Source organism: Panulirus ornatus, chromosome 41, assembly GCF_036320965.1.
Source record: "Panulirus ornatus isolate Po-2019 chromosome 41, ASM3632096v1, whole genome shotgun sequence".
NCBI lineage: Eukaryota > Metazoa > Arthropoda > Malacostraca > Decapoda > Palinuridae > Panulirus > Panulirus ornatus.
Genome location: NC_092264.1, coordinates 15,404,183 through 15,423,895, shown reverse-complemented (window position 1 = coordinate 15,423,895; position 19,713 = coordinate 15,404,183). Strand labels below are relative to the sequence as shown.

Sequence of the window (19,713 nt, the reverse complement as noted above, 5' to 3'; positions counted from 1 at the left end):
GTTAATACTCGACGAACAATACAAGTTAATACTCCACGAACAATACAAGTTAATACTCCACGAACAATACAAGTTAATACTCCACGAACAATACAAGTCAATACTCGAAGCTTCCTACATGACGGAGAGCGACCCACAGTCATCAAAACTCGAAGCAATGAATTACAGTAGAAAACTTTAAAACTCGTCTCCAGACAACCATGATCTGCCTGATGTCACGAGAGTTCTCTAAAAACATACTCAGAGAGGAAACTTTACTCAAACGCCTCTCATCAAACGTGTTACATAATGGACTTTTAGTTGCAAGATTCACTTGAGAGTTTCTTAACTACTAGATTTGGCTCGGTTGCAAGCAAATTGTTTCGGTGCAATTGCATCGTTTCTACGTCTGCCAGAGTGGCAAAATAAGTAATCCACATTTCCTATATATATCGTATGTTATTTCAGACGTTGGTTTATATAAATTACGAGCGCATTATCAATTTCCTGTGGCTTATTTCTTGCATCATATGTAGTGTTGACAAACCTAGCCTTCTTCAGGAAGGTACTCGTTGCTTTCCCCCCTCCCGTCAGAACGAAGGTTGTCGACGACCAGCTACTGACGAAGGCGTCGAGGGTGGGGGTTGGGTGGGGGGGTCATGTAGTTTCACCCTTCGTTCATGCAGGTCAGCGACGAGGATATATTTAGGTCACGCCCCTCCGCCTCCAGCCTAGCCTGAAGCATCACCACGGTGCGCGGCGGGTCATCACGTCACGCGCGTGTGCGCTGGCAACGTTGTCCTGCGCAGCGGCTGACGCACATTCCTGTCGCCGAACATTCGTGGTTGAGGATGATGATTAACATCTATAAAGCACCAGTTACGACAACACCTGATACGAAATAGTGGCGACCCCGGGGCATCTAAGCTCTGAAAGCATGTGCCGCTCACACCAAACTGTATTCAAGTGTCTAATCTTTCTAGAAATATGCGTAAAGTCCAGTTAAATATCATGAGATCAGAGGAGACATTAGACTCTTTTCCATACTTGTTCACCGTTTCCCTTGGTAGGGAGGTAGCGCCAGGAACAGACGTAGAGAGGCAGTATTCGCTCATATCTGTTCTCTATCATGTGTGCAATGTACCGAAACCACAGCTCCACTATCCACAACCAGTCCCCACAATTCTTTCCGTGGTTCCCTAGCTGCTTCATATCCCTTGGCTCAAATTATTGACAACACGTCGTCCTCCGTATACCACACCGCTCCAATTTATTCTATCCCGTCCACAAATATCATACACCTTTGTAACGCTTCTCACTGGCATTGTACCGTCAACAGTGCTGTAGACAGGTATATTTAACCTCATCAAGAGGCCATTAAACATCTGGATGACCCAAGAGGAAGACAGACTAGTTATGGAGACAGGAATAGACAACCACCTGAAAACAGGCCAATCCACAGTACAGTAAAACGAAGGGAAGACGTAAGTCCTGTATCCAAAGACGGTCATTTGACACATAACGCCTGACACCAGTGACATATCGTCCTCTTCGTTGCCAGCTAAGACACGACCTCCTATTGGCTGGCGATGATCTCACAACACCTCTCATTGACCAATGGTTATCCAATACGGTCTCCTATTGGCTGAGAGATGAATGTGGCAGCCTATTGGCGTAGGAAAAAAGTAAATATAGTCCTATTGGCTGGTTGATTGGCAGGTTCAGACACCAATGGGCGGCCTCGTCTCTCTGCTGACGTCAACGGGAGCGACCAAGCGACACGAAAGAGATTGGAGGTTATCGCCAGATAGCAGAGATAAGAACCCCACGAGAGATAATTCTTATTGAGGTGAGGTACGCATGTCTCTTGCAGTGATTCTATATTACTCTACACATCTTCGTCTGCCTCGCCAGTCCTGCTGAGATGGACAAAAATAATTTGAAAACGTCAGGAGACCTCACTATCGAAAAGAAAACGTCAGCAGACCTCACTATCGAAAAGAAAACGTCAGCAGACCTCACTATCGAAAAGGAAACGTCAGCAGACCTCACTATCGAAAAAGAAACGTCAGCAGACCTCACTATCGAAAAGGAAACGTCAGCAGACCTCACTATCGAAAAGAAAACGTCAGCAGACCTCACTATCGAAAAGAAAACGTCAGCAGACCTCATTATCGAAAAGAAAACGTCAGCAGACCTCACTATCGAAAAGAAAACGTCAGCAGACCTCACTATCAAAAAGAAAACGTCAGCAGACCTCACTATCGAAAAGAAAACGTCAGCAGACCTCACTATCGAAAAGAAAACGTCAGCAGACCTCACTATCGAAAAGAAAACGTCAGGAGGCCTCACTGTCGAAAAGAAAACGTCAGCAAAACTCACTATCGAAAAGAAAACGTCAGCAGACCTCACTATCGAAAAGAAAACGTCAGGAGGCCTCACTATCGAAAAGAAAACGTCAGCAGACCTCACTATCGAAAAAAAACGTCAGCAGACCTCACTATCGAAAAGAAAACGTCAGGCGTCAAAGGAGAGAGAGAGAGAGAGAGAGAGAGAGAGAGAGAGAGAGAGAGAGAGAGAGAGCATCAACAAGCACGAAGATTCTCTTAAAATGGAAGGGCAAGTTTGAAGGAAGAAACGAAGTCGACCGACGCGACCAGTCTCGCGCGCGCCTTTCCCCCTACCTAAACCACAGCCTCTCCTTATCTACCTAATCTCATTGCCTCATCCTCTCTCTCTCTCTCTCTCTCTCTCTCTCTCTCTCTCTCTCTCTCTCTCTCTCTCTCTCTCTCTCTCTTCCTCCTTCATGATCTCCGACATGAGGTAGGTCCACAGCCTTCGACTTTCATCCAGGAGGGGCGAGATAAAGCGAATCTTTTCTCTGAGAATAATTACGCCGATAACCTTTCGACCTCCTTATCGATCTGATGACAGGTTGGGCTATCGGAGGAAGCCTTCCCATTACGTAGTTGGTGTTGGACCCCGTGATTTGATAATATAGAGGAAGTCAGTTCCAATCAGCACCAACTGGTACCAGAAAGACATGGTACGTGTATAGTCATGTGTACTTGTTTGTCTCTGAGTCATGCGTAAGTAGTTCTTTATCCAGTTTCTTTATATATCTCGTGAGTTCCGAATCATACGCAGACAGACGTAGGTTCCAGTCCCGTTCGTCTGGTAAGTCATAGTTGCATCGATCAAGAACAGCAGCGGCCCCCAAGAGCGAGCCCCAGCGGCACGCCAAAGCCAACCCCAACCCACTGAAACACGGTTCCTCTGAACTGTTGAACTCTGAACTGTCCTCCGGTGTCTTTTTCTAAGAAATCTTCGACCCATCCAAAGGAGTCTGCCCCTCACGCCTACCTGAAAATTTAGATTTACCAACCCTCCAATGTAGAACAGGGTCAAATGCTTTCCGGCACTCTAAGACCATACAATCCACCAAAACGTCTCTTTTGTCTGGAACAGAGTTCAAAAGGATTCTTCCACATCATTTCTCATCTCTGCACTCATGTTCTCTCCTAGTTATGTAGGTCTTCCTTCACGAGTACTCGTCCATTTGTTTTCTGACTATCTTTTCTGGTGTTTTAAGGCAAACCTCACTCATCAGAGAGATGGTCGCTGCTTCAGTGCCATTTCTAAATCTCCTTCCTTGTAAATAGGCACGACATAAGCTCTCTTCCATTCCCCTGGCACCACATCCTCAAACCTATATGTTTTTTCAACGTTTCAAGGAACCTATCAAGTGTTTCTGAGTAGTTCTTGTGCACATACGGAGAAATTTCATTGGTCTGTTACACTTCACATGGATCAAGACTCTTTAATCGCCTACATTGGTTGATTCTAACAATCTAAAGGCTTTCCAAGTCCTCTTATCTCCCTAGTGTTAGGGTTCACAGTCTCCCGCTGACGTGAATACCATTTTGACTTGGTCAGTCAGTTCCTTGCATATTTCCTCATGGTCTTCGTGAACTCTTCCCTCTAATCAGGTGTTCGCTAACCCAAAGGTTTACTCATGATGAATCATGGAACAGTTTTTGTATGACACTTGCCTCGTCCACAGGATCTTTCGAGCGGCTCTGCTCCTCTTTCTTCCATGACCTTGTCATTGATACACACACACACTATTCCGCGCTCTCTTGTGCCTGTCGAGTGCTTGGCTGGCTGTGGAGGCTGGAGAGAGAGAGAGAGAGAGAGAGAGAGAGAGAGAGAGAGAGAGAGAGAGAGAGAGAGAGAGAGAGAGAGAGAGAGAGAAGCGACAGCGACACAGCCACGCCGACCAACGGCACTCGATAGATGCAAAGGCGATAGAGATAGTCAACTCTCTTCAAAAGATAACTGTAGATAACATTCCGATAGCGCTTGTATTGCAGGAGGGCAACCCAAGTTCATCTGTGACTTTCACGTGTGTACTGTGACACCTGCTCTATCGTGCATGACTCGAGACATGGCCATGCACAGGAACAGGTGTGGAGAGACGATTGTTCATATCTCAAGTATTCAAACCTATTTCAGGAAGGCAACGAGCGGGATTGAACCAAACGTTACTGAATCATAAACCAAGTGTTTGTTCGTCTGTATTACTTCCTTCGATGCTTTTTTTTTCAGGAGTGGATTTTCCTATGCAATTATCTGTGTCTTATGATCTACGTACAATTATCTATGTTTTCCATGAATTCCGTGTTCTATGATTCGTGTGAGACAAGATACGTTTTCTATATACTTAACTCTCCGTTTAGGAAAAGTTACATATTGAGATTTGCTCAGACTTTACCAAAGTATTCTAAAGCCTTTTCTACATTAATATCATTTTTATCTTAAGGCAACAATGAAGAGGCAAACACTAGACACAAATATCAAGTGCAGTCCCATATATCAACAAAATTCGTGCACACAAACATTCCTGGCGAACACCAGAGCTGGCGACTCATTTTCCCGTTCGCTGGCTGGCTATTTACCCATTTTGTTCGCTGCGTCACAAGGACAACCAACTACTGGTTGTTAGGGAGGTGAATGCAAGAGTTTTGGAAAGAGGGGCAAGTATGCGGTCTGTTGGGGATGGGAGAGCTTGGGAAGTGAGTCAGTTGTTGTTCGCTGATGATACAGCGCTGGTGGCTGATTCATGTGAGAAACTTCAGAAGCTGGTGACTGAGTTTGGTAAAGTGTGTGAAAGAAGAAAGTTAAGAGTAAATGTGAATAAGAGCAAGGTTATTAGGTACATTAGGGTTGAGGGTCAAGTCAATTGGGAGGTAAGTTTGGATGGAAAAAACTGGAGGAAGTAAAGTGTTTTAGATATCTGGGAGTGGATCTGGCAGCGGATGGAACCATGGAAGCGGAAGTAAATCATAGGGTGGGGGAGGGGGCGAAAATCCTGGGAGCCTTGAAGAATGTGTGGAAGTCGAGAACATTATCTCGGAAAGCAAAAATGGCTATGTTTGAAGGAATAATGGTTCCAACAATGTTGTATGGTTGCGAGGCGTGGGCTATGGATAGAGTTGTGCGCAGGAGGGTGGATGTGCTGGAAATGAGATGTTTGAGGACAATATGTGGTGTGAGGTGGTTTGATCGAGTAAGTAATGTAAGGGTAAGAGAGATGTGTGGAAATAAAAAGAGCGTGGTTGAGAGAGCAGAAGAGGGTGTTTTGAAATAGTTTGGGCACATGGAGAGAATGAGTGAGGACAGATTGACCAAGAGGATATATGTGTCGGAGGTGGAGGGGACGAGGAGAAGTAGGAGATCAAATTGGAGGTGGAAAGATGGAGTGAAAAAGATTTTGAGTGATCGGGGCCTGAACATGCAGGAGGGTGAAAGGCGGGCAAGGAACAGAGTGAATTGGATCGATGTGGTATACCGGGGTCGACGTGTTGTCAATGGATTGAATCAGGGCATGTGAAGCGTCTGGGGTAAACCATGGAAAGTTCTGTGGGGCCTGGATGTGGAAAGGGAGCTGCGGTTTTGGGCATTATTCATGACAGCTGGAGACTGAGTGTGAGCGAATGGTGCCTTTGTTGTCTTTTCTGGCGCTGCCTCGCGCACATGATGGGGGAGGGGGATGTTATTCCGTGTGTGGCGGGGTGGTGATGGGGGTGAGTAGGGGCAGACAGTGTGAATTGTGTGCAAGTGTGTATATGTGTGTGTCTGTGTGTGTATATATGTGTGTACGTTGGGATGTGTGGGTGTGTATGTTTGCGTGTGTGGACGTGTGTGTGTGTGTGCATGTGTGTGGGGGTGGGTTAGGGCCATTTCTTTCGTCTGTTTCCTTGCGCTACCTCGCAGGCGCGGGAGACAGCGACAAAGCAAAATAAATAAATAATATATATATATATATATATATATATATATATATATATATATATATATATATATATATATATATATATATATATATATATATATATCAATGTATGTATCAAGCACGTGTGAATCACGGAGAGGTGATTAGTTAGGCTCAGTCATTTTCCCTGAACTTCCTCACAAGGGTCAAACGCTTTCATCTTGTATACATTCACCTGATCCTCACTAAGTATGCACGACGCACCTCACTGGGCTGAGTCTCGCAAGGCCTCCTTCCCTCCTCCCCGGCCCTCCGCACACACACACCCACACACACACACACACACACACACACACACACACACACACACACACACACACACACATACCAAAGAGGGATGATACACCTGAACAGATTTATGTTAAAAAAATCAGTCATGACAGCTTGAGGAGCGCCACGATGTCCTCTAACAGTGTCATGATGAGTGAGTGATTGCTATATGCATGACTCCTACGAACCAATCACGAATTTAAACGCACGAGATGAAGAAGAGAGAGAGAGAGAGAGAAGAGAAAGAAAGAAAACTCGAAGTTTTGTCACTTTCCTGGTGGCCTTGACCCTCTTCTCTTCATCCCGAAATGACTCAGGTCCTGGAGGAAAGTCCAGGGTGTGACTTGGGTCCTGAAGGGAAGTCCAGGGTGTGACTTGGCTCCTGGAGGGAAGTCCAGGGTGTGACTTGGGTCCTGGAGGAAAGTCCAGGGTGTAACTTGGGGCCTAGAGGGAAGTCCAGGGTGTGACTTGGGTCCTGGAGGGAAGTCCAGGGTGTAACTTGGGGCCTAGAGGGAAGTCCAGGGTCTGACTTGGGTCCTGGAGGGAAGTCTTGGTGGGAAGGCCATTCTTATGACTCAGGTCCCGGAGGTAAGTCCAGGATAACAGAAGCCGCTGTTCACAGGCCATATTTCTTATGAATCTATATACATACCCATGGGAGGCATTATTCTCTTGACCTGACCAGTGTTGGATGACCTCTCCATCCCACCAATAAAACGCTGCTCAAGGCAGGCGTCTGGCAGACACACGGGGAGACAATTTGTCTAACCTCCCTCACCAAATTCCAGCGAGTTTTCAGCGTCTGTCAGTCCACTGGCATTCCAGTCAGTCTTCCCCTACTCGTCTCTGTACCCGTGACTCTCTTCTCCTCAACTCCTTTCCAGTGTCTTCCCTCTTCCTCCCAGCCAGTTCTTGGTACCCTCAACCCATCTCATTCCAGGACGTTTTGCTGGACTTCTTCCCTCAGTGGTCCAGATGAGAACATCTTGGCACATACCTTGTGTCATCCAGTCTTTGTGCATAACTGGACCACCTCAATGTGTTCCTTCCAGTTAGTTCTGTTACAGACACGACGATCACATCTTCTGCAATCTTAATGTTTCTTGTCCTATAATCTTAGAATCTCTTAATACGTTCTAATTCCTTACAGTTGAATCCACAACTAATATGTTCAGCGCATCTTTGTCTTCCATGGTTCCACCCACACTAAGACGACTCACAACAATTCTCTATGTTTATAGGAAGTATTCATGGTGATGAGCTGAAAGCACAGCAGAGATCAATAATTCTATGACCCATACTTGTTTTCGATGGTTCGCAACAATTCTCTATGTTTATGGGAAGTATTCATGGTGATAAGCTGAAAGCACAGCAGAGATCAATAATTCTGTGACCCATATTTGTTTTCGACACTGAATGCTACAGTTACACTTTCTAAGCCATCTCTCTCTCTCATGTCCTCACACAGCCATTCCAATATCTTGTTAGAGCTACGTTTTCTCTAGATCTACCACACTCGTATATTCTCTATAAATCACACATTATCATAAATCTGATTACTTCAATACCATGATTTGTTCTAGTTGTGCCTGTATAAGGCTAAGTGATTTACATAGATTTACTGATGAGTTCATAATGATTCGTCCACAATGTTGTTTACATCATCAGTTCAGCTTCTTGTCGTTGTCAACGCGACACCAACTCCAGCTTGACCAGAATAAGTGGATTGTGATGTTCGTTCTCTCCTTCATTCTTGATTCACTTCTCTCAAAGAGCTCCAGTCTGTCTTGGTATCTTTTCTCTCACGATTTCTATCAGTTCTTCTCTCTCTCTCTCTTCCTCTCGCTGACACACTCACTCTAGCCAGTCTGAAAGCATTTCTCTCCCGTAATTCAAATCCATATCCGTTTCCTCTTCAGTTCCTCAACTGATTACTCAGAGGCCCGGCCGGTTTCCTCCCTTCGACTCCTAATGTGTCCACCACTGGCTACCTGGGCCTCTCCTGGTTCCTCAAGACAACCAGACCAGCGTCGTTTCGTTATCTACATCGCCCCCTGACCCGGCCTGATCCATGACTTATTCTGTTGCTTTATCTTACAAGATTACGCTTGGCAGCTGCCTCCATGTTTGCAAGAGGATTCGCAGAGACACGTCACCCACGGAATATTGGTGTCTTTTTTTTTCCCCCAGCGCCTTCTTCTACGTATCATCCACACGACCCGAAGCTCAGAGGATTAGGCGTCAATGGAGGGTGAGTCAGAGGGCGTAATGAGGGCGTGGGATCACGAGGTGATGTAGGGCGACCAGAGGAGTGGGTCGGTGTAACCAGGCATGTCCCTCAATGCTCCTCTTCGATCCCCATCGTCTTCGGCTGCCTCACAATGGTGCCAGCTCCTCGCGTGAACAGGACGTGATAGGATGGAATCCCAGACGCCACAGGACGCTGATGCGACGAGGTCCTTCGCTGAAGGCCTTCCACGAGCGAAACATTCGAGAGGAAATCTTTTCTCTCCGACTGCGTTCACAAGACAGACATCTCTCACCTCACAGTACACTCACATGTGGGGGCTTCATGAGGCTGGCCAGCATGCCACACGTAGCCCCTGCCACCCCTGGCCTGGAAGACTTACATTAAAGTCAAGGGAAATTTCGTCTTACTTTCTGTTGCCACCTGAGGATTATCTTAGACCACTATTTCACCGTCCTTTATCTCCATTCTTCTATCTTGCTTCATTTTCTTTACCCTGACGAGTCTGGGATGTACGTGAACTGGTGGAGGTTACAGGGCACACCACCAGAGGCACTTGTCTACACCGCCACCAGCCTGTTCATGGTACCACGCCCAGGGGGCAGAGCTGACGAAGGTGATAAGGCAAGAGCGAGAGAGGTGGTGGTGTGGTGGCTCAGTCATGACCATGCCAGTGACTCTCTCTGTCCTCACGGATCTGAGTGTTATTCACAGGGATGACCCATCTATCCTCGTTGCTCTGGGTCTCTCCTCGACGTTAGGCTGGTCTTGCCACACCTCCATCATTGTTGTCTTCCTAGCTCTCACACTCGCTGGGTCTTACCTTATCTAGCGAACCACATGACTTAAGTTGGTACATTGATCACAATGGAACTATCTTCCATATCAGTGCTACAGCTCAAAAGGCCCATTTCTCGCCCCTCCAAGCTTTCAATAATATGGAATAACCTTCACATGAAAAATAGGAATACAGACTCATATTCAAACTGCCGTAATATTTGAAACAGTTTCTCCCGTCGCTGTTCTTGAGAAATACAGAACTCATAACTTTTCCTCAGTAAGACCTTTCGTGCTTCCTTCTCCTCCACCAGCATTACTGGACTGTCCTAAACCCAACATCGCTTGGAAATCAGCACGTCTTAAATATCCAGAAAAATGCATTCAGAATAAACATGGTGAGTCACAAGGTGGGGGAGGGGGCGGAGGTTTTGGGAGCGTTGAAGAATGTGTGGAAGACAAGAACGTTATCTCGGAGAGCAAAAATGGGTATGTTTGAAGTAATAGTGGTTCCAACAATGTTATATGGTTGCGAGCCATGGGCTATAGATAGGGTTGTGCGGAGAAGGGTGGATGTGTTGGAAATGAAATGTTTGAAGACAATATGTGGTGTGAGGTGGTTTGATCGACTGAGTAATGAAAGGATAAGAGAGATGTGTGGTAATAAAGAGGGTGTGGTTGGGAGATCAGAAGAGGGTGTGTTGAAATGGTTTGAACACAAGGACAGAATGAGTGAGAAAAGATTGACAAAGAGGATATATGTGTCGGAGGTGGAGGGAAGAAGAAGTGGGAGACCAAATTGGAGGTGGAAGGATGGAGTGAAAAAGATTTTGAGCGATCGGAGCTTTAACATACAGGAGGGTGAGAAGCGTGCAAGGAATAGAGTGAATAGCAACGATGTGGTATACCGGGTATATCGACGTGCTGTCAATGGATTGAACCAAGGCATGTGAAGCGTCTGGGGTAAATCATGGAAAGTTTTGTGGTTCCTGGATGTAAAAAGGGAGCTGTGGTTTTCGGTGCATTATACATGACAGCTAGAGCCTGAGTGTGGACGAATGTGGCCTTTTTTTCTCTTTTCCTGCCGTTACCTCGCTGGAGGAAGGGGGGGGGGGGGGAATGCTATGTCATGTGTGGCGGGGTGGCGACGGGAATAGATGAAGGCAGCAAGTATGAATATGTACAAGTGTATATATGTATATGTCTGTGTATGCATATGTATGTATACGTTGAGTTGTATATGTATGTACATGTGCGTGTATGGGCGTTTATGTATATACATGTGTATGTGGGTGGGTGGGTTGGGCTATTCTTCGTCTGTATCCTTGCGCTACCTCGCTGATGCGGGAGACGGCGATTAGGTATAATAGATAAATATATATTCCTACCCACATTCCTCCCACCTGCACACTCTTCCACCCATCATGGCCGCACTGACGTAAATACTACTCCCACATTTACGGTAGTGGGTTCGAATCCTTAATTCCATTCCTTGGAGAGGGTTCAACTCCACTAGCCACGTAGCTCACGAGAAACCCAGCTCTGGCCTCTAACCACTCCCTATCCGCTACGTTCACCATACAATATCCTCTTTATCTCTCTTCCTTTTATATATATATGTTAGCTGAGACAGCACGGGCAACTGAGGGCCATGATCAAGGCCATTTCATTAACTTCCTCACCAGACCACATACTCATGGGATGAGGGCTCTCATTTGTAACAGAGCTTTGGTACACGCAATCTCCCTCGCCTCATCATGCAACTCATATATACATCCAGGGTTCGTCTGCCGTTCGAACTTAGGGCATTGGAATCTCTCTCTCTCTCTCTCTCTCTCTCTCTCTCTCTCTCTCTCTCTCTCTCTCTCTCTCTCTCTCTCTCTCCACAATCATGTTACACAAGGACGAGGTCGATGAGGCACCACAGCAGCAGTGATGGTGGTGGAACGAGGTGGTGATCCTATGCCGAGGATGTGGCAACAATGGTAATGCTCAAGTACCAAAGAGGAATTTTTTTTTGTTTATCATTATTTCTGTTATCAAACCTCGAGCCAGTCGTGGCCATGTTGGATGGCAGGGAAAATGAAGAATGCATGACCAAGACTTATGGATACTGAAGGTGTGTTCTTCAGGTGTATTTAGGTCTGACTCTTAGAGCTGGAAAGGTTATATAGCATGAAGGAAAGTCGGGAGAAGGAGGAGAAAGCCACACCTTAGCTGTGCGAGGGAAGAAGGAGGAGGAGGAGGAGGAGGAGGAAGTATTATAACGGTCCATCCTCATATGGCTGGGCTCCACACACAAACTATGGGAAGCAGCTGTTGATTGCAAGCCATGTGTCCCAGCCTTATTGGACGGGATGACTATTAATAAGTCTCATTATCTGGGGTGTCCAGGACAGAGGAGCGACTATTGTCTTGCCCGTCATGTTTATAACCGTACGGCTGAACTGCACTGTTTTGAAATTCGATCGTAGGGAACGGGAAGAGAATAGAAAGCGGAATAGGCAGAAACAGCGTTCAATGTAACGTTGGATTTAACCAAGTTCATCCTTCCTCATTCCGAGGTGCTGCCCAGGTCCGAATTAAAGACCAGAAATATGTTCAGTACGGGGAAAAAAGGACGGTAATTGGGGGTGTCAGGAGGGAAGGGAAAGTGGGCTGAAGTACGTCGGGTGGTATTATCAGCCGAAGAGTTACAGGCTCAAGAAAAATGATTTATGAAGAGCAGAAACCGCGTAGGCGACAGGACAAAATCCCAGAGGACACCACTGTGGATGGGATGTGAGGGAGACGGTAATGCCTTAACGACCACGGCGGTGGGAAGACGCGCAAGGAATCTATGCTTAAGAAAACAGAGAGACAGACGGGTGTCCAGGGGTATGCCCCCGAGAGGGAGAAGGACCAAAAGTGAGACACACAGGAGAGATCGCCAATGAGTTTTGCGTCCACTGGTGATCTGAAAGAAGACAGTGAGATTCAAAGTATCTGAAGAAAAGGAGAGTGAAAGAAAGTTCCAGAGACTACGGAGAGAGCAAAAGCGAAAGTGGTGTGGCAACATTAGTTAGAAAGGTTAGAGCAGTCTCGTTTGGTTAGGATGGGCTGCACCAAGGCATGCTTCCAGGAGGAAAGGAGGGGATGGGGGAGAAGGTTTGAGTTTTAGGGCAAAAGAACGATATAGGAGAGCAAGGAAGGAAGCTCTCATATGTGGTCATGTGGTGAGTGTCAGTTACGGCAGTGACGGAGCAGCGAGGCGCTCTTGTGCTGACGATGATGTGGTTCGTATAACAAGGCACATATGATAAAAAAAAAAAAACTATTTACAACAGGCAAAGTTTGGATACTTTTCATATATCTGAAGTAGAATATTGTTATGGATGAAATGCTTCTACATATACTGTAGTGTTCAGTAAGAATCACCTATGAATTCACTGATTTTGCTACAGGCTTATAATGGTGTAGGATGTGAGAGTATTTCTCTTTGGAAAGTTTACGTTTAGCCTATTGAATATCTACATGTGGGGCAAACGCCCATGAGTACCCATAGCGTAGCTGGAGCTGCCCGACATGAACGTGCTTATTGATCATATAAGTGGAAGTATAGAGTGTGAGGTCTTGCTTGCATGACGCCATGATAATAGACGAATCTTCTTGTGTTGAGTTCATGTCGAGTTTAAAAGATTTGGTTCAAGTTCTCTCTGAATTTCTTTCTACTCGCAGGTAAAACCAATTTATATTCAATCACATCCTTGAAGGCTTAAGGTTCTGCCAATTCATCCGTTCTATTGTGTATTCTGAACCCATTATGTAAGGGAATCCGCACAATTCTGAACCCATTATGTAAGGGAATCCGCACCATTCTGAACCCATTACGTAAGGGAATCCGCACAAAACAGCATCGTAACTCCTCCATGAGTAATAATGTTCAAACCTTAAGAATTTATTTTCACAAGTGACGTAATTCCAGTGATCAGCTCGGAAGAATACGTCGGCGCAAAGTTGCCGTTGTAATACCGAAATACTTGTATGTATTTTTACGTTGGATCAAGACAATCAGGCGTCGTGGTTCGTGAGTCATGAGAGAACGAGAAAAGCAAAGCAAAAAAGGTGATCAAACCTCTGAAAGATATTGTTGCCATGAGACGGTTAAAGACTGTATTTACCGTTGACAGACTTGGATCGCGTCGAAAATCATCAGGTTAATATATAGCGAAAAAACACATGAATTCCACCCAATTGGTTATCTCTATGTGAACTTTCTTATAATATTTTTTTTTTTAGGTATTACTTGGGCAAAGTCTCTGCTGATAAGGCTTTATCATGCAAGTAAATAATTACAGATCTACGTGGTCCCAAAATATGTTTACTCATGTTTACATCACGGTAGATATAAGAATTTCGCAGCCCCAAGCCCGACTTTTAGCGCTTGAAATTACCGGTAATATAATAGAAATTACGTTACCACCAGTAATTAAAAGAGATCGAATACCAACCCTCTTATCTCACAATCGCCAACAAGGAAGTGCAATATCCCGCGTCCTCTGTGACTCGCCTTCTCAGACATGCGCAATAAAACCGACGTCTGTGTCAAGGGCGCTTGTTGAATGCCAGCTTTAAAAGCCTTTTATTTCAGTGTTATGGAATCCAGTTATTATCCAGAGTCGCGTCACTTGTAAGCTTCATTTGTTCACTGACTCCATCTTGGTATCGGGTAGTCTGAACACTACAGTGTTTACGGAGTTTATACAACCAAATCAGGTGCGCAGGATCCACTGAGAGGTCAAATGTTGGTTATCTTTGAGAAAGAAATCCTTTTACATTTGATGGAACAAATTGGACAAATTCCAGACCCGATGGAGCACCGAACATCCATGCAAAGAAGTGCTGCTGCTCTGGTCATCCACCCATGCATGATCCTCGCACAATATATGACCCATACACCACCACCACCAACATGACGATGAACATAACATTCCACCACAGTCCAGATCTTGCAGTGGGTCTCCGTCTTTCTAGAACATCTCCACCTACTGCAGCAATTAAAATCAATAATAATAATAATAATAATAATAATAATAATAATAATAATAATAATAATGATAATAATAATAATTATAATAATTATTATTATTATTATTATTATTTATCTATTTATTTTGCTTTGTCGCTGTCTCCCGCATTAGCGAGGTAGCGCAAGGAAACAGACGAAAGAATGGCCCAACCCACCCACATACACATGTATATACATACACGTCCACACGCGCAAATAATAATAATAATAATAATAATAATAATAATAATAATAATAATAATAATAATAACAACAACAACAACAACAACAAATACTAATAATTTTCATACCTGACCCCCTTTTCCCGTGCTAGCGAGGTAGCGCCAAGAACACGAAGAAAGGCCACATTCGCTCACTGAAGATGTGACAAGATACAGAAGTGATGTATTTACATCATGTCTTGTACAGCTGTTGCATGGTGACCTCAATCCTCCATGGAAAAAAAAAAAATGTTGCCCACCTTACCCTATTTTCTGTTGATCACTGCTCCTCCATCGTATATTTCTACAAATTTTCCCTAAGATTTCACAATCGAATTATCCGGTAGTGAACATGAAAGACTTTGCCATTTTTCAAAGTCTTCATTACAAAAAAATAGAAAAAAATGCGCATGTTGGAAGGGAATGAAATCTAGTCACCATTACTTCTCGTCATTGCCTTTTTGACGTTCTTCAAGATAATTATCTTTTTTTCTTTTCTTTGGATCTCTACAACCAAGGTATAAGTTGTTTCACCAGCCTCAGTAAATGACTTTTTTTTTCTTTATCTTGCCACAGACTTGCATCTATCAAGGAGCAGTAACTGCTCTTTCAGAATAATCATTTCTCCCTTCTAGAGCGATACTCATCATGAGTCACGCCCCTCTAACCATAACCGTAGATCGAGTTGCGCAAGTATGCGAAGTCCGGCAACATTAGCTGGGTCGGGGCGTCCGTCAGTGACCATCTCGTCGTCGGGGTACGAAGGTCGGGACGAGGGAGCCAATATGAAGTCTTGGCGCTCCGCCTCCACGCCAGTGCGCAGGAGGTCCGTCAGCAGGTAAACACACGCATCTTTCCTCAGTGCTTCTCTTTTCCCCCCCTCCTCAACCCCGCGCCTACTTGCATATGTAATTTGATTGACGTCTGGTTATCATGGTGTGGAAACCCTGTGTGTGTGTGTGTGGGAATTCTCGCATTGCACCCAAACTATTTTCCAAGTGATGATGGACGGAAGAGGTTTGGGACGCGTGAACGGTAATAGCCTAGTCGCCGCTTGTGGTGTCTGCAGATATTACTGTGGATTAACGGCCTCTCCACACAGTGTTCACGTCCAGGGCAGACGTAACTGTGTACGAACTTTACAAGACCATTCCTGGTGTGGTGCATTGATCTGGCCACCAGGTTGGTTGGCTGGTGGTTTTGGGCTGTAGGCGTATCCGCTGCCAAGGGTCATTAACGCCGTCATGGTACAAGCTACATTCACCCACCGAAAAATCTTCAGCACCTTCTTCAGATGTCGAGGATAGCTCTAAGGCTACCACATACGCCCTCACTGTGGCCCGTGTGAACCTGGAACAATGATTGCTTCATGGCAGTTCGACTCTGCCACTGTACAGAGTATTGCATATGATGTTGAGGATCGTCAGTGTATTGCAACTGATATCCAGTTAAACGATTTTGTTTCAACGTTCTTCTTGTGCCTAAGGAATACATATTCTTCAGTTTCTCATTTTATTGAGGTAGCGCCGGGACGAAGAAAAAGTTTTATTCGCTTATATGTCTATTGCATTGAAACCGCAGCCATCAGTCCACCACCAGGTGCCACAGACTTTTCGTGACTTTTTCGGCTGCTTCATATGCCCTGGTTGAGTACATTGACAGCATATTGACCCTTGTATGCCACTGGTTGTGATCCCGTGCAAGCCTTTCACCCTCCTGCAAATTCAGGACCCGAGCACTCAAAATCTTGTTTACTCCATCTTTAACTTGGTCTCCTCCTTCTCTATGTTCCCTCTATCTCTGACACGTACATTTTTGTCAACTTCTCTTCATTTGCCCAAACCAATTTTCTTTTATGTTCGCTAAAACTAGATAGCGTTAAGAACAGAGGACAGCCTGAGAGGGAATACCTCACTTGGCCCCCTTCTCTGTTCCTTCTTCTGGAAAATTAAGAACGAGAGGGGAGGATTTCCAGCCATCCGCTCCCACCCCTTTTAGTAGTCATTTACAACACGCACGGAATACGTGAGAAGTATTCTTTCTCTCCTATCCCCAGGGATAATATATATATATATATATATATATATATATATATATATATATATATATATATATATCCCAGTCTAAGCCAGGTACCCATTTTATCAAGTAACCCCTAGGGGTGGATGAATAGATGGGTTGACTGTGAACCGACAACCGCGACTAGGATTCGAACCAGTGCGCTCGACCTTGGGCGGGTCCGTGAATGCGTCATCGCCAGGAACCCTAAACGCTACACCAAGGAAGTTGCTCTTCAGCTCTCAAACCACATTCTTCTTATATCCACATCTCACTCTTATCCTATTTCGTAAGCTATCAACCTCCTCACGCTACATATTGTCCTTAAGCATTTCATTTCCATCGCATTCATCCTCTTCCGTACAATCTCATCCATGTCCTTGTTTTGCATCCATAAACCATCGTTGTGACTACTATGCCTTGAAACATACCCATTTACAGCTTGTAAGAAAGTGACATCTTTCCACACATTCCTCAGTGCTCCAGAACCTTCGCGCCCTCGCACAGAATATGCCTCACCGCTTAGAATGGTTCCATTCGCTGGTATCTAAACTACTTTACTTCCCCCACGTTTTCTCCATTCAAACTCACACCCCATGTAACCGTATCTTTGCACTGCTAAATTCATATTCTTGCTTTTATTCACATTCATTCTCAACTTTCTTCTTTCACACGCTCTCTCGAACTCAGACACCAACTTCTGCATTTTCATTCGAATCTATCACCAGTGCCGTATCATGTGTGTGTGTGTGTGTGTGTGTGTTTTAGGCTTTATTCCTCTGCTTTTGGTTACGCCACGAGTAGAAGGTTTATTGCTGCAACGTTGTATTATCGGAAATACAATTTCGTCTAATAGTCTATAATTCTAAAGGACTCCAACCTCTCCGTGCTACTGACTGCAGCGCAGTCTTAAAAAAGCTGCAGGAGCCCCTGGAGGAGGGAAATTCTGAGGTAACTTAACATCGTCAGCAGACGGACATGAGTACAGTCTTGTCGAAGACATAATTCTAAAGGAGTCTATTATTTCCCTGCCCTTTGGTGGCAAGTAACAAAAGGAAAGGAACGTATGCAATAGCTTACTGTCTCGTGCTCTGCTATGAAAAGGAACGTAAGTTGTATCGGAAGTAAAAAGATGCGAACGGCCTTGCACATCTCTTGTTTACAGTGTTACTCGGATAGGCGTCGCTTTTTTTTTTTTCCCCGACCAGAAGTTCCGTTTACGATTAAAGGTGTCAAAAACCTTTTAAAACAACCAGAATTATTTTTTTCTCTTACTAATATTTTACTAATTCCCTGTTCGCTTGCTTGTTCTACCTTAAAAACATCAATAAATTTTCTGTCATAATAGTTGAAATTTGACGAGTCGTTTGGAGAGACTAGGATGGTGTTGGCTCCTGCTAATAACTTCTGTAATGAAAACTATTAATATTACAAACATTATTCTTTCTATGTGCGGGATGTCTGCCGGGCCGCTAAACTTTTAATGGTTTATATGTTCCACATCTAGCTTTTTAATCAGCCAATAATTCAATAAAAAAGAGCCCCCTTTTCTGTTGCGAAAATTGATGAGAAGGACGTAATAAGCGCCGTAACCAAAATGCGACGAGACTTCTAAATTCTCAGCTAATGTTTACGAACGTAATTGGTGGCTGGCTGACCGCGCCTGATTTTTCGTTATCTTACTCAAAAGTGAGTGAGTTACAAGCCCCGTCCTGCATGACTGAAGCATTTTAACCATGTCTGGCGGGGCTACTCTTCTCATGCACTGGGCCTGTGGTCGTCGTTGCCAAGCGGAGTTTTGATATCTTTGTATACCTTATTATCAGTTTGAAATTCATGATAACAGTTGACTCACAAAGCGTCCTGGACTTGTATCTTGTTTGATGTGAGTATGTGGTATGCGTTATCGAGATAATACTCTGGGTTTAGTGCGTGTGTGTGTGTGTGTGTCTGCTCAGTTGCTACGCCAGATTGCCAACTAGACGTTTCTCTTATGATATAGTGAGGTAAATCATATGACAGTGGCAGGGATATAACATATCTTCTTGACTCTTCATGGGAGATTTACCTAAGATAAAATATATATATATATATATATATATATATATATATATATATATATCCCTGGGGATAGGGGAGAAAGAATGCATCCCACGTATTCCCAGTGTCGTAGAAGGCGACTAAAAGGGGATGGAGCGGGGGGCTGGAAATCCTCCCCTCTCGTTTTTTATTTTCAAAAAGAAGGAACAGAGAATGGGGCCAAGTGAAGATATTCCCTCAAAGGCTCATTCCTCTGTTCTTAACGCTACCTCGCTAACGCGGGAAATGGCGAATAGTATGAAAAAAATATATATGTATATATCCTAACCTCAGCCAGGAACCCATTTTATCGACCAACCCCTAGCGATGGATGAACAGCTGGGTTGGCTGTGCACCGACTGTCGTAACCAGAATTGGAACCTATGCGCTCGACCCTAGGATATAAAGACTGAAGGGCATGGCAGATACAAAGACACTGGAGCCTTCTTTCTTCTTCTTCTCCTTCTACTGCTACTACTACTTCTACTACTACTACTAATACTTCTTCTTCTTCTTCTTCTTCTTCTTCTTCTTCTTCTTCTTCTTCTTCTTTTCTGACCCAAGCTCAGTCGGCATCTGGTCTGGAAGACCTGCTTTAAGCTGTCAAATAAGCGTGACACATGATAAGTAGTTCACCTTCCCTCTCAGTATTCATGACCTTGAGGTAAATTGCAGGTTATCATGGCTCTACCACTGGACT

The 19,713-nt window shown here is 44.6% G+C and overlaps 1 protein-coding gene across 5 annotated transcripts in view; it reads left to right on the top strand.

Annotated features, from left to right (window-relative positions):
* The first annotated feature begins 15,556 nt into the window (after positions 1-15,556).
* LOC139761701 (uncharacterized) overlaps positions 15,557-19,713 on the top strand; it is a 41,365-nt gene continuing 37,208 nt past the window's right edge. For all 5 annotated transcript variants that reach the window (XR_011715595.1, XM_071686062.1, XM_071686060.1 and 2 more), the window contains exon 1: positions 15,557-15,714. Coding sequence is in view for 4 of the 5 variants with exons in the window: in XM_071686062.1 (XP_071542163.1) it covers positions 15,572-15,714 (143 nt within the window). In the remaining variant the exon portion in view is untranslated. The remainder of the gene's footprint in view (positions 15,715-19,713) is intronic.